General features: G+C 22.1%; 1 protein-coding gene across 2 annotated transcripts in view; it reads right to left on the bottom strand.

Annotated features, from left to right (window-relative positions):
* Positions 1–8953, bottom strand: part of LOC122501384 (5-hydroxytryptamine receptor-like) — a 55888-nt gene extending 46935 nt beyond the window's left edge. For both annotated transcript variants that reach the window (XM_043610790.1, XM_043610791.1), the window contains exon 1: positions 8582–8953. In XM_043610790.1, the coding sequence (XP_043466725.1) occupies positions 8582–8696 (115 nt within the window). In that variant the 5' untranslated portion in view covers positions 8697–8953. The remainder of the gene's footprint in view (positions 1–8581) is intronic.
* Positions 8954–16742: the final 7789 nt, after the last annotated feature.

The raw sequence follows: 16742 nt of genomic DNA, 5'->3' as shown, positions 1-16742 counted from the left end.
TTTAAAATGAATTTCAGTTAAAATTTTAGATTATACTTGAATTTTAAAATCATTAGAGCGTAAATTATTAGAAATAATTGAATTTTGAAAAGGTTTCAGATTAAAATCTTTGCAAATTTGAATTTTTCATATTTTTAACTAACAATTTTGTGGAATTAATTTTTTTTTTGAGAAACTTTAATTGTGGATTTTTTAAAATTATTTAAGGATTTTATTTTCTAATGCATATTTAATTGAAGAATTCACGAATAATTGAAATTTTGTAAAATTGAATTGTAAACAAATTGAATTTGAAAATTCTTAAAGAATTTTTTTAAAAATTATTAAAAATAATGGATTTATAGAATATGTTTAGTTAAAAACACGAAAAAAATTCAATTTTGTAAAAATTAGAGATTATTGCAAAAATTCAATTATTTTCAAGAGTAATAATATTCTTCGCAAAAATTAAATATTGTTCAAAAGAAATAAAATTCTTCTTAGGGATTCAATTCTTTTCACAAATAATAAAACTCATTGCAGAATTTCAATTATTTTTAATATAAGTTTAATCAAATTTCTCGAAAAATGTAATTATTTTTTAAAATTTTATTAAAATCCGTTGATAGAATTCAATTATTTGAAAATTTGTTAATAACGATTCTTTATGTGAATTAAATTTTAAGAAACATTCAATTATTCAATGAATTATTTATTTGTATTTAAATAATTGAATTCTAGTAGAATCTTTTAATAAAAGTTGATTTAAAAATGAATTTTAGTTAAAATTTTAGATAATAATTGAATATTAAAAGCAATATAGCGTGAATTTTTAGAAATAATTGAATTTTGAAATTAATTTTTTTGAAAAAGTTTAATTGCGGATTTTTTAAATATTATTTTAAGTTTTTATTTTCTAATATTTATTTAATTGAAGAATTTACGAATAATTGAAATTCCGTAAAATTGAACATTGTAAACAAATGGATTTGAAGATTGTCAAAGAACTTTTTCGAAAATTATTAAAAATAATCGATTTAAAGAAGAATTTTAGTTAAAAATTCTTGTAAATGATTTTATCACTCGGTCATCTTTAATTATTATGAAACATGAAGAAATCGATCACTTCGAGTCGAAGACTCGGAGTTATCGATATCTTCATGTTTTATTGTTATGAAAAATTTAATTTGTAATTTTAAGTAAAATCTTCTCTTAATTAATTAGTATGTATTAATTAATATATCAAATGTAATTGAATACACGAAGTTTAAGTATAAAATAATTTAAAATAAATGCTAAGTATATATTCCTAATTTAAGAACAAATTTTTTACATTTGAGAAAATCCAAACAAAAAAGAAATACGTTATCAAGCAAAAGTATTGATCATAAAATTAATTGATTTTAATTCCCATTGTATACAGATCCAATAGATGTTATATTTAATTTTTATTTTTGGACACTAATAATTTTTAATTAAAATCAATTATTATCAATTGATTGACTTAATAATTACCATTGATTATAACATTCGCCGAGTTTAACTACCTGTGGATTTTCCTACTAGAAATTGTAATTAGAATTACCACTTGGTTTTAATCACCATTGATTACAACTATCAATGACTGTAACTATCATTGGTTTCAATTACCATTACATGTAACTACCAATGACCAAATATCATTGAATTTAATTATCATTGATTTTAACTACCACAAGGATTTAAGTCCATCGGTATTTAATTCCCCTTGCAATTTAATCAATAATGATAGTAACTATTATTACCAAATCAAAATAAAAAGTTCTTGGTTGATGATAGTTATAGTTACAAAAAAAATTATCATATTTAAAATAAGACACATTATAAATTTCTTTTTGAATGCTGATAATGATGATTAGGGAAATAGAAAAAAAAATTGTAATTAAAAATAATTAATTAAAAATTTTTTTTTTTCGAAAAAAATTTACTGTTATTGACCCCTCTCAGATATATTATATAAATTATGCTGGCTTAAAGCGTGAAAACAGAATCTAACAATAGATGTGGGCATAATTCTTGCTGCTGTCATTAGCAGGCGATTCGAGAGGGTGGAAGAGGGGGAAAAAGGAAGAGTGGGGTGAAGAGGGGGGGGGGGGGAGAAAAATCATTAATTACGAGAACTTGACCTGAAGCATAAAAGGAAACTAACCTTCATATAAATCCTCTTTTTTTTATGCTTTTCTGTAAATGAGAAATGCAGCTTGAATACTACATAAGTGCCAAAATTCATTGTCGAAAATAACAGATTTAATATTGCGACCTTTCAAATATCAATAAACTACTTTTTTTATTTATTCTTTTTTTTCTTCTCTCTCTTTATTATTTATTCTTTATTTTTGTTCGATTTTTATTGTTCTTTTCTTTAATAATAATAATAATAATAATAATGATAATAATAATAATAATAATAATAATAATAATAATATTATTTTTATTATTATAATTATTATTATTATTACTATTATTGCAAGTCTTTATACTATAAAATCTATATTATAATCTATAATTATAATATTAAAAATATTATACTAAGCTTAGAAAATAATCTCCCCTCCCCTTAAAATTAATAATAATAATTGTAATAATTAATATTAACATTAATAATGAAAACGAAATAATATTAATAAGAATCACAATGAAAATAATAAGGATAATAAAAATAGTGATAACAATCAATTACAAGTTGTTAATGATGCGTTAATTTTTATTGGTATTACTTTTTTTTTATTTTATTTTCTACCTACACATTTTTTTTGTCTATTATCGACCACAGTCTCTACTTAACGTTAAGTTATTTATCAATTTTTTAAAAATAATTCTTAATATTTATTAATACTTATTTAATTATTATTTAATTATGGGAAAAAATGTGTGCAAAAAAATTTTAGGAAGAAATTGTTTTTTTTCAATTTTGTTTTGGTTTTTTTCTTATCTTTTTGGAAAATTTGATGATGGTAATTATATTCTCATCATGAAAATAGCACATGGGGTAGTGACTGTATGGAGGGGAAATTTTTTCTTGTCTTGACCTCGTTTTTTTTATACTAGGAACACTGTCTCAATGCCAAAGGGATTATTCTTTAAAGCTTTGGGGTAAAAAAATGAAAGCAACAAAATACTAAAACAGAATAGAGAATGGCAAATATTTCAAAAGAGGAAAAATTATTTATATTTTTTTTTATCCCGGGGGTTGATTTAATATGGGATTTTAGTTTTACTTTGACTTTCATTTTCACTTTCACTGTTTCACTTTGATAGATTTTTTTATTTTCACTTTTCAAGTAATTCTATTTGATTTTTATTTTATTATTTATTATTTTATTTTCATTTATTATATTACATTATTTAATAAATCATAAAATAAAAAGTCAATTTTATTCAAATTTAGTTTATTTTAACCTTCAAAGTAAAAATAATTAATTGAAAGTGAAAATGAGAGGGAAAGTTGGACTTAAAAATTAAATTACGTAATCTAGCCCAAGATTATTTACTTTTACTTGACAAGGGAATTTCTGTTTGTGAAAAATAGTTATAAAAATTGATAAAAGTCGCTAAAGATTATCAAAACTTTTATATTTTTATAATAGAAAATTTATATGATTGAATTTTTTGCCTTTTTCTAAAAAGTACAATTAAAATAATTTTTTTTGGTAGAATTTTTTTTAAAGGTCGATATATCACAATGAATAACAAGTGATGCTATATAAGGAATCGCATATTAACTCTCGTATATATTGAATTTGATGCGTTACTCTCAACATGAATACTTTGAGCTTTATTGTGATTCTGAACAGTTTCTATGGCCATTCAGAATCTGTCACACGTATATTAAATTGTAAAACTGTAATTAGCAATTCAATATTTCAACAATATTCGCTACATTAAATTCAAATTTAACAATGACTCAATATATGTATATATATAGGAAATATAATAAAATATTGTCTGCATAAATGTAAATTGACTCAAATTTCTATCGCTCAATTGCCGTAATTAATCATACAAGACTAAAATAAACAAAACGCTACCGAAATTTTTATTATTCAATTTTATCAATACATTAAATATTTTTTAATTTAAATATATTTTTCGTAATTGAAAATTTTTCCACAATAGAAAAATGAGATAGTAATTAAATTAATTTTTAATTAAATTAAGGATTTTTACTTATAATAATTTTTGCCTATAAATAATTGCAACTAATCGTTAATCTCAAAGTTTTATTTATAATTAAAACTACCGACTGATGAAGTCAAAAAATTACAAAATAATTGCAATTATTTGTACACAAAAAATATTATAAAGAAAGTTCCCGGAATTTTGATTATTGTATTAATTTTCAATTTAAATATGTTTTTTGTAATTAAAAATTTTTTTGGAATAAAAATTTATTGGAATAAAAAAAAGTAATTAAATTATTACAATCTATAATGAAATGAAAAATTCTATAAATATTTGTAATTTGTATTTATAATTAGAATTATTTTTCATTATAAACAATTTTTAATTTTGTAATGGAAAAATTTAAAAGTGTAACAGATTTAAATTTTGCCTGACTAAAAAGGAAGTGCTTCACACTGCAAAAAAAAAAGTTTAACTAAAAACTAAAAGTTCCGATCGTAATGAAGCTGAATTCATTTAAAAATATTCCATTAAAGTGAAAAATAAATTTTCTTTTTCGAAAATCGAAATAAAAAGGGAATACGTAATCAAGCAAAAGTAATATATTAAAATTGAAAATTTTCTAATTGCTAAAACGTGTATTTAAAAGAATTAATTATTTATCAATGAAATAAACTCCATTTGTACATTTTTCCCTTTTTCAAAAGCAAAATGAGAATTATGAAAATTTAAACTAAATTTTTTTTTTGTGAAAAGATACTCGAGAATTTCGAAGTAAAAAATAAATAATTCAGTTATAACCTAATTTTCGATTGAAAATGAACTTTAAAAATAAAGTCAATAAACTCGATTAAAAGCAACTATATGTATATATATATATATATATATATATATGCGGATGAAGAAACTTCTTTTTGAAAACTCAAGCAACAAGTTTGCTTATATACTTGAAACAAAAACTAATTTCACCACTCTATTTTATTTTTTATCTACTTTCAACAACAAAAGAGGAAGAAAAAAAAACATCTTTCGAAAGCATTGAAGATAAAGTATTTTGTGTCTGTGTGTGGTCGCCGCATGATGTCATACTCTTAAAAGTTTATAGCAAAATGAGAAGAACCGTTCCTTGAATGGGCAAACGTTAGGAATAAATGAGCTTGGAAAAGTGGACGAAAGCTAAGGTGCTCGAGGGTAACAACAATTTTCTAAAAGAGGAAAAGAAACGATATGAGTGTAAAAAAAGGAAAGTGGAAACAAAATGACCGGACGTGAAAAGAAAGGAATATGGTGACGTCTTTAGAGTTTAACGAAAAAAAATAAAAAAAGAAAAGAAAAATTCTTGGCAATTTGTCGAGAAAATTACTCTTATCAAAGCCACTTTAATTTTTTTACAGCTCTTTTAATACTTTTTTGGTGGACAAAATATTTTCGATAAAAAAAGTAGTGAAAGAGAGAAAGAGAGAGAAATTGCAAATATTTTTAAAATAGGACAAAATATATTTTTGACATTTTTTGTTTCTTTGAAAATTAGAAAAAATTGTGGACAATTGATGTAGTTTTATCTTTTTGATTAAATAAATTATTTCCAATAATAAAAATTTATACTTTAGTTTCTTCAGTTTTTAAAAATTTTTTTCTATAACATTTTTATTTTTTTTATAAACCTTCAAAACACCTGAAAAAAATCAGGGGAATTTGTAAAATTTCAGTTTTAAATGAATTTAATTAGAAATATAAAAAAACTTAGATTTAAAAAAAATTTAGAAACTAAAATTCTTTTGAAATTAGTTGAATTTGTTAATATATATATATATATTTAATTGATTATTAAAAATAATTGATTTATAGAAGAATTTTAGTTAAAAACACTAAAGCAAATTAAATTTTGAAGCAATTATAAATAATTGCAGAAATGCAATTATTTTACAAAGTTGTAAAATTTTTCTTAAAAACTTTTCTCAATTCAATGATTTTTAATATCTACTACTTTAATAAAAATTCCTAAAAGAATTCAATTAGTTAAAAAAAATTTTAATAAAATTCTACGCAAAAAATTTGATTATTTTTATAAATAATAAAAATTTTACAGAAATTCAATTATTTACAAATTATTTTCATATATTATACAATTATTTTCATAAATAATTTTTTTCAAAATAATTTTAATAAAATTCTTTGCAGAAATCCAATTATGTTTAAAAATTTACAAAAATTCTCGTCAAAATTTTAATTATCTTTATAAATAATTAAATTGTTCTCCAAAATTTAATTATTTTTATTTTAAAAAATTTTAATAAAATCTTGGCTGAATTTCAATTATTTTTAATACAATTTTCATTAAATTTCTCGAAAAATGAAATTATTCTTAAAAATTGTATTAAAATTTATAAAAGAAATTCATTTATTTTAAAACCTTTACCTATATTTTCAATACATTTTTAATTAAATCATTTTCAAAAATTTTAATGAATTTCTTTGTAACAATTTAATTTCTTTCAAAATAATTTTAATAAATTTTGTCAAATTCAATTATTTTCTATGTCTACTATTTCAATAAAATTCCACAAATGAATTCAATTATTTAATAAGAAATTTTAATAAAATTCGTCTCAAGAATTCAATTATTTTCAAAAGTAATATAATTCTTCGCAAGAAGTTCAATTATGTTTAAAAATTTACAAGAATTCTCGTCAAAATTTCAATTATCTTTATAAATAATGAAATTTTTCTCCGAAATTTAATTATTTTCAAAAATTTTAATAAAATCTTGGCTGAATTTCAATTATTTTTAATACAATTTTCATCAAATTTCTCAAAGAATGAAATTATTCTTAAAAATTTTATTAAAATTTGTTGATAAAATTCATTATAAAAATTCAATTTTATGAAACATACGACTGTTTAATAAAAATATTTATTTTTGTAGTTAAATAATTGAATTCTCGTAGAATTTTCTAATAAATATTAATTTAAAAATGAACTTTAAATTAAAATCCTTGAAAATTTGAACTTTTCATACTTTTAATTAAGAATTCTGTAGAATTAATTTTTCTCAAAAAGTTTAATGGAATTTTTTTTAATTATTTGAAGATTTTAATTTTTAATATATTTAATTGAAGAATGTCAGAATTTATCGAAATTTCGTAAAATTAAAATTGTAAACAAAAGAATTTGAAAATTCTCAAAGAACTTTTTCAAAAATTATTTTTAAAAAATTGACTTTAAGAAGAATTTTAGTTGAAAATTCTAGAAATGAATAATCGTAATGATGAAAATAATTTTTGAAGAAGTTACAGTAACAAAGTAGCAAATTTTAATTATTATATATGTTATTGAATTTCAAATTTTTGAATATCTTAATTTCTATAAAAAAAATATTGATTAAATATTCATTTAAAAATGAAGTTTATGATGTTTTCGAATAATTTTCGTTTTAAATAGTAATAGTAATAATAGTAACAAAAATACTATTAGTACTATTAGTTTTTTTTTACCCAGAAAAATAAAATTAATAACGATGAAAAAACTAAAAAAATTGAAATGTATAAAATTAGGTTGAGAATCAACAGATAGAATATCTGTAAAAAATTACATTGTTCTTTTCCAAAAAAAAGTAAAATATCATTTTAATGAATTCTCGTTATTATTCATATTTTCCGCTATGGAAAAATATAAAAATTACATTATTTTATTCCAAAAAAAGTAAATTATTATTTCAATGATACTTTATTATTAATTTTTTTTTTGCAACAAAAAATGAGATTTAAAAATCAAGCATCAATCAACTTTATTGCACATTTTTTTCAAAGCCACAATGATAATGAAATATCCATAAATTTACAAGTATCGACCTAATTTCACAAGTGAGAAATTGATGAAGTCCATAATTTAATTACAGAATAGAGGTGCATTGCTTTTTCATTGTTTCTGTGTGTATATATCTATATATAAATAATTCACTCGCAAAATCTGAATAAAATTATTATATTTGCAATAGCATGATGACGTGAATAGCACACGACTTATTAATATTGCAATGTTTTCACAATATAAATACAATTTATTTAATATATAAGGTTGTATGATAATTTTATTTTGTTTGATTTATATTATTATCTTGCTTGCTTTATTAAAACAAAAGTGGAAAATTCACGTTTAATGTTTGAAACTAGTTTTGGATTATAATAGTTATTATTATTATTTATTGACATATTGTTAAATATTTTGTATATCCGACACACGGTAATGTGGAATAAATGGTAATTAATATTTTAATTTTATGTTCTATTATTATCATTAAATTTATTAACAAATTAATGAAATTTATTTTCAAATTTATGAAATTTATTTATTTAAAATTTATTATTGTCAAGAAAATGAGATTATCGTGTGAAATAATAGAGAGAAGAGGACATAAATTATTAAAATGAAAGAAACTCACCTACAACGGTGGCGAGGATCAAAATTCCTAATACGGCAGCGGTAAGAATTGCAGTGACGTCACCGAATGGTGCGCCTGGCACGAAGGAAGCATTTAATGTGATATTGGCCTCCATGACCTTCAATATTGAAGATTACCGATCGATTATCGACAATTTTCTCTCACATCTCACATCAATTATTATTAATCTATATCGAACATTTTTTCTGATCTTTCGATCACTATAAACCTCGTCCATCTTGCGATATTTTAAATCGCAATTTATTTTCTTCTTTAAATTCATTAAAATTTTTTTATTAATATATATATGCATATACATATATATATGTTATCAACAGATTTAATTTTTATTTATATACAATAATATTTTTATAATAGTTATCGTTTTTTTTCTTCTTCGCTGTTTTTTTCTACATTTTTCTTTTCTATTTATATTTCAATTTAATTTTGAAATTCCAAGTTTATTAGAAGTATTATTATTATTATTATTTGCCCATGGTGATTTATTAATTGTGATGTGAAGAATTTGAAAATTTCCTTGATTCACATTGTTCTGATGGTTGATGTCGCCTATGTTGATAGTGGGCAGACCTTCGGAAATCGATGAATGCTCGTGTGTCAACATTTGCCGGGAATCAGTCTCTCGCAGCTTCTGAAAATGACAATTTATCATTTTTTTTTTCATTCCCTCACGTTGCTGAATACAAACGATATATTTAATTGGGAAACACGACAGTCAAGAATTTAATTTGTCTTTGCATTTGGCGGTCATGATTTGACTATAAAATAGGTCTTTGCATTTTTTTTTTTTTCATTTTTTGAAGGGGCGGGGTAAGCACTTTCTGAATATATATTTACAAATCTGCATAAAACAGTAGTGGAAATTAATTTCAGTCAGACAGAGTCTAAATACTTATTGATACACACTCTCAGTAGTCTAGTATTTGTTTTAGTCAGACATGTTATTGTTTAAATTATTATTGTCAATAGTAAAAGGAAACAAAATATTGAAAAAATTCTTTCAAACTTTTTAAGTTTCAAAAAAACTTAAAAGAAAATATATTTTATAAAAGTTCAAAAAGTTGACAAAAAATATTGAGGAATAAAAAATACATTTAGGTAGAAAAAATAGTTTTAATTTTCGTCTCATTAATACCAGTAGTATAAGTAATTTATTGTCAGACTGTAATTTCAGTTTTCGTACTTGGATTAGAAAAATGAGTTTTAGTCAGAAAAAAGGGTTCTTATTTTTAAAATTGTTTTCTGAAACATTCTTAAAATTATAAATATTCTTCGATAATTTCCAATTCAGTAGTAAAAAATAACTTTAGTCAGACAAAAGCGATTTTACTTTCAAAATTGCTTCAAACAGTTTGAAAAAAGTTAAGAAACGTAAGTAAACTCAGATAATTTTCATTTCAGTAACTACTATTTTCTACTAGTAGAAAATAGTTTAAGTCAGGCAAAAGAGTTTTTATTAAATTATTTAAAAAATATTGCATTTCAGTATTTGAAGCAAATATCAATTGAACCATTTAATTGACTCCAATAAATATTATTTGATTCAATTAAATATTTAATTGATAATAGTGAATTAATCGGTTATTTGAATGAAATAAATTTTTTTTCAGTGTACAAACATTCTTAAAAAACTTAAAATTAAGTAGTAAAAATTAGTTCTAGTCAGACAAAGGGGTTTTTATTTTCAAAATTGTCTAAAACATTCCTAAAATTCTGATTATTTTTATTTTAGTAGTAAAAAATAGTTTTAGTCTGTCAAAAGAGTTCTTATTTTCAAAATTGCCTAAAACATTCTTAAAATTCTGATTATTTCAATTTAAGTAGTAAAAAATATGTTTAGTCAGACAAAAAGTATTTATTTTCATTATTGATTCAAATATTCTGAAAATATTCTAAATTGTCTAAAATATTCTTAAAATTCTAATTATTTTATTTCAGTAGTAAAAAATAGTTTTAATCAGGCAAAGGAATTTTAATTTAAAAATTACTTAAAACGTTCTTAAAAAGCTTAAAATTCAGTAGAAAAAATGGTTTTAGACAGACAAAGGGGGGTTTTATTTTCAAAATTATCTAAAATATTCCTAAAATTCTGATTATTTCATTTCAGTAGTAAAAAATAGTTTTAGTCAGACAAAGGGGTTTTTATTTTTAAAATTACCTAAAATATTCTTAAAATTCTGATTATTTCATTTCAGTAGTAAAAAATAGTTTTAGTCAGACAATGGGGTTTTCATTTTCGAAATATTGATAAAATTCTGACTATTTTCCTTTCAGTAGTAAAGAATAGTTTTAGTCAGACAAAGGGGTTTTTATTTTCAAAATTACCTAAAAAAATTCTTAAAACTCTGATTATTTTATAATTTTAGTAGTAAAAAATATGTTTAGTCAGACAAAAAGTATTTATTTTCATAATTAATTTAAATATTCTGAAAATTTTTTAAATTGAGTAGTAACAAATAGTTTTAGTCAGACAAAAGGGTTTTTTTAAAATTGTTTAAAATATTTCTAAAAGTAATTAAATTATTAAGATTTTCATATTTTCTTTTTTAGTAGACAGAGTCCTAATACTTTCTTAGTAGTTCAGTTTTTGTTTTAGTCAGACAATATTTTTCTCGAAATTCTTTTCTGTCAGAAGTAGAAGTAAACAAAAATTTTCAGTAAGAAAAAAGTTTATTACCGTCAAGCAAAGTGTTAATTAATAATTTTTCTCCACATATTCCAAATGTTATAATAAAGAGCCAATTAAGAAAGTATAATATTTTTTTAAAAAACATATTTTTAAGAAGGAAAGAAAAAAAATAAAATAAGAAGCAAAGAATTATCCGAGAAAAAGTTTTTTCGGTATCTAAGCTTCTCGGTTGTCAGTTTTGGTATTAGAGATAACATGCGGAACTCTTCTCAGTAGAACAGTTTCGTTTATTGTCAGGCACTATAGATACTGAATTCTTTTCAGTACAATAGCTCCTTTTATGTCAGACACCGCTTGAGAAATTCTTTCCAGTAGATTATTTCTGCTTTAGTCAGACACACATTCTCATTCAGAAGATATTATATATTTTTTTGTGTTACTAAAGTGCGACATAATAATTTATTTCAGAAATAAAGTATTAATATAATAATTTTCAATTAAAATGTTTATTTTAAATTATTTAAAAACAAGGAAAAAAGATGAAATATTTTCCCTGAATTATTTAAAGAAAAAAAAAAATATTTTCTTCGTGACATTTTTTTTGTACGACTTACAAGTATTTTTAGAATAAAATATTTGCATTTTTGGTCCAAGCCACACCAGTTAAGGCTTTATTTTCATCTCAGTGGAATGATTCTATTTTATCAGACCGCCGGGCCACGATATGCTCTTTCAGTGAAATAGTTCCACTTAGTCGGACACAACTTGAGAAATTATTTTCAGTAGAATAGTTTCTGTTTCGTTAGAAGACCAAGTGAATATTACAATTGGCTTTTTCTTTTTTTTTTGGAAATATTAAGACAAAAAATGGCAATAAAATTTTGTAACAAAAATTCTCATTTGAAAGAATGGAAAATACTAAATTTCAATTAAAAAAAAGAAAGAGAAATTAAAAGGACTGACTCTTGTCTGACTGCAACTGACTTATACTACTTGCACACAAGAAAAATGTGTCTGGCAAATACTGTTACAAAAAATTTAATAAACTACTTTTTTTTACTCAAACTAATTAAGTTACATATAAGTTTTCGGACAAAAATTCGGTTATTAATAAAGTCCAAATTTTAAAAAAATTCAAGATAGAATTAGACTATTAAGTACCTATATTCAAGAATTAAAAACATTTTTCTGACTATAAAAATTTTTTACTTTTTAGTTCAAAATTATATGAGAATGAAAAAAAATTAAATTCCTTAACTGACAGAATATAATTTTAGTTGAAAATTTCTTGTATTTTATTAAATCAAATAGTAAAAGTCAATAATTTAGTCAGACTACTGTTCCCAAAAAATTTAAAAGCTACAAATTTTTTTTCTGAGTCATAAATTTAGAAATTTAGAATTTTATTTTATGTTGATAATTAAATGTAAAAAATAAATGGAATGCTTAAACTTAATTTTTACTGTTAACGTTAAACAAATTAGTCTAATCAATACTGACTTTTGCTACTTAATGAAAAAGTAGACAAATTTTAATTGAATTTCAAATTTTCTGGGTGATTAATCATTAAATATAAAAAAAGTGTTTAATTAAAACTAATTTTCTTCTAGTGACAAAAAAATTTAGGCTGTCTGTTAACTTTCAATGCTGATATAAAAAATCCCAAAATATTTGACAATTTTAAATTTAATTTGTTGTTTTCAACTGAGATTTAAAATAAAAAAATATTAAATGAAATTATTTTTAACTGTTGTTACTGAAAAAAATAATAATTGTCTTATTATGTCTGATTAATACTGACTATTACTACTGACATCGAAAGAATTACATAAATATAAAAAATTAAAAATTTTGAATTTAAATTCTGTTTTGCCGAGTTTAATAATAAAAAATTTAATGAAAGTAATTTTTATTGTTGTTACTGAAATAATATTTTTGTTTTATTGCCGTTGACATTCTTTACTGATTTCACAAACAGTTTTGATGCGACAAAGGGATATGTGTTTTCAAAATTGTTTAAAACTTTCTTAAAATTCTTAAAATTCTGATAATTCTCATTTCAGTAGTAAAAAATTAATTTAGTGAGTCAAAACTTTTTCATTTTCAAAATTATTTGAAACTTTCTTAGAACGAACAAAATTGAATAGTAAAAATAGTTTTAGTCCGTCAAAGTGGTTTTTATTTTCAAAATTGTCTAAAATATTTTTAAAATTCTGATTTTTTCATTTCAGTAGTAAAAAATAGTTTTAATCAGGCATAGAAATTTTAATTTGAAAATTACTTGAAACTTTCTCAAAAAGCTTAAAATTCAGTAGTAAAAATATTTTTAAACAGACAATGGAGATTTTATTTTCAAAATTGACTAAAACATTCTCAAAATTCTGATTTATTTCATTTTAGTAGTAAAAAAATGGTTTTAGTGAGACAAAGGATTTTTATTTTCAAAATTTTTTAAAATATTCTTAAAATTATGATTATTTTAATTTCAGTAGTAAAAAATGTGTTTAGTCAGGCATACATTTTTTATTTACAAAATTGCTTGAAACGTTCTTTAAACGCTTAAAATGAAGTAGTAAAAAGTAGTTTTAGTCAGACAAAGGAATTTTTATTTTTTAAATTGTCTAGAACATTCTTAAAATTCTGATTATTTAATTTCAGTAGTAAAAAATAGTTTAAATCAGACAGAGGAATTTTAATTTTAAAATTGCTTGAAACGATCTTAAAATTGTGTAGTAAAAAGTAGTTTTAGTCAGACAAAGGGGTTTTTATTTTCAAAATTGTCTAAAACATTCTTAAAATTCTGATTATTTTCATTTTAGTAATAAAAAATAGTTTCAGTCAGGCAAAAGAGGTTTCATTTTCAATATTGCTTGAAACTTTCTTTCAAAAATGTCTGAAATATTTTTAAAATTCTGATTATTTTTATTTCAGTAGTAAAAAATAGTTTTAATCAGACAAAGGAATTTTAATATAAAAATTGCTTGTAACGTTCTTAAAACATTTAAAATGAAGTAGTAAAAAGTAGTTTTAGTCAGACAAAGGGGTTTTTATTTTCAAAATTGTCTTAGAACTTTATAAAAATTCTGATTATTTCATTTCAGTAGTAAAACATAATTTTAGTCAGACACAGGGGTTTTTATTTTAAAAATTGTCTGAAACATTTTTAAAATTCTTATCACTTTAATTTCAGTTTAAAAAAATAGTTTTAGTCAGACAAAGGGGTTTTAATTTTTAAAATTGTCTAAAACACAAATTTGTAAATTTAAATTTTTTCCACTCTACTGAAAATAAAAAATAAGACGAAACAAATAACTAATTTTACTTTTTTTTTTTTATTGAAAATTTTCAATATCTTCTAAAATAATAAATAAATCACTTCAATGTATAGAAATTTTAAATTTGTTAAATGGAAAATCAAATACAATAATTTGTACATCAAAAAGTCACTTACAGGAAATATATCCTTGTTTCCTTCAAAGATTAATGAAATTAAGATTGAAATAATATCCGTCATTTTTTCCTTCCTCCTCATCTTTTTTTTATCTAAGTTATGTGAAAGCATATATAAGAATTTATGGAGTCGCTAAAAGGGCGATCTTAACGACCCTTTATAGGTTTCTCAAGGGAAACAATATAGGCCCTCTCCTTGGAAAACCATTTATTATAATCTTTATTTTTTCACATGACTTCCACGTGTTTTGCCAAAATGTAAGGAGAGAAAGGAAGAGCCCCCCACCCCTTATGTTATATATATTATTTCCTGTACCGAAATTATCTAACAAACTATTTTATATATATATATAGTTAGGGGTCACTTTCAACCAATAAATATTAACCCCCAAGGGTATTTTATAAATATTTAATCGGATTTCCCGATGTAATTAAATAAATGGTATTGAATAATGAATAAGTTACGCAACAGATAAAAACATTTATATAAAAAAATAATTAACCTTTAGTTTTAAAAAAATAGGGAGAAATATAAAGACGTTGTTTTTGTTTTTACATTTTTTAAATAAAAAAAATCATTAATATAAAATTAAAAATTCTATACTTTAAAAAATAGGGAAAAATGTATAGAGTATTTTTGTTTTTCCATTCTTTATTAAGTAGAGAAATAAATTCCAGTTTTCCCCAAAAAAACATGAAGATAAGAAATTTTATTATTTTTCAACTTATAAAGTTTTGTGTATTGTTAACAAGGGAACATTATCGATAGGATGTTATAACGTATTATATATCTTTTTACAACTCTCAATGGCTTTTTCAAATGGGTTATCCGCGCTCGGTTTATCCTTATCGAGAATGCGCTTATAGTGTCTGAAAATAGTAAAGAGAATCATTTATTCCGCATAATGACTGCGTTTCCATTGCGGTTATCGATTTCTTCTTCTATTATATCTACAAACATAACTTTTCCCCCCCACCACCCTCTTTTTGTTTTTATTGGCAAATTGCGCTTTTCGTTTATATCATTTCACGATATGAGATGCACACTTTTGTATTTATTAAATGGCGAGAAAAATACTGTTTACTGTTCTTTTTTTTTACTATTTCTATGCTAAACCGTTCTTCACGTGTGAAAAACAAAATAATTTTAAGGGCTCTTTTATTTTTATCTGCTTCTTTATTATTGATATTTTTATTTTTATTTTTAATTCAATCGGAAAATAAAAGAGAAAAATTTAATATTCACGATTTACTATTTATCATCTACGTTTATTTATTTACAAAAAAGAACCGACGAATTTTCGTCTCTGCATTTTATAAAAACTGACTTTTAATAATGTTTCACATTTGGAGAAAATAAAATAATTTTATGTTGAAAGCGAGAATAAGTTAACAGTGCTTGCATATAAAAATAAAAATTTTATTACACCCTTTTCGATGGGAATTACGGGAAATTTTACCTTTTAAACAAAATTTTAATTACTTTGATTAAAAACAGAAATGCAAACCCCTTTTTAATTAAATCAAAAGAAATATTAATTTGGTTGATGATTAATTTGGTTGTCCTTAATAGAAAAAGAAATATTATTTACGAAAGAAATTTTAGATTTAAAAAAGAATTTTATTCAAGTTTGTAAATTTTCTTTTTCAAAATTCATGTTCATTAAATTTTTTTCAAGCAAAAATATTTCTCATGTTCGTTGAATTTTTTTTTTGACAAGAAAAATATCTTTTTTTTTCAAAAAGAAATTTTTTTTCAAAAGAAAAACATTTTTTAGTGAGTGAAATTTCTTTTTGAAAACAAGAACGCTTCTGATGTTAATGAAATTTTTTTTTTTGGAAAAAACCATTTTATCTGCTCGGCGCATTAGAAATGACGTGAAATACATTAAATAATAACGAATTTCGTGTGCTTTTAGATACACAACATAATTATTATTCAAATATTATCAGCTTTGACCTAAAAAGAAGGAATTTTACTCATTATTTTTTTTTTGTTTCAATTTTATTTCATCTTTTTTTTTCACCATGGTATTCATAAATGCGAGGTCTAAATAATTA

The sequence above is a fragment of the Leptopilina heterotoma genome, unplaced genomic scaffold (genome assembly GCF_015476425.1).
Source record: "Leptopilina heterotoma isolate Lh14 unplaced genomic scaffold, ASM1547642v1 Lhet_209, whole genome shotgun sequence".
In the NCBI taxonomy this organism is placed as follows: Eukaryota; Metazoa; Arthropoda; class Insecta; order Hymenoptera; family Figitidae; genus Leptopilina; species Leptopilina heterotoma.
This window is presented reverse-complemented; position numbering and strand designations above follow the sequence as displayed.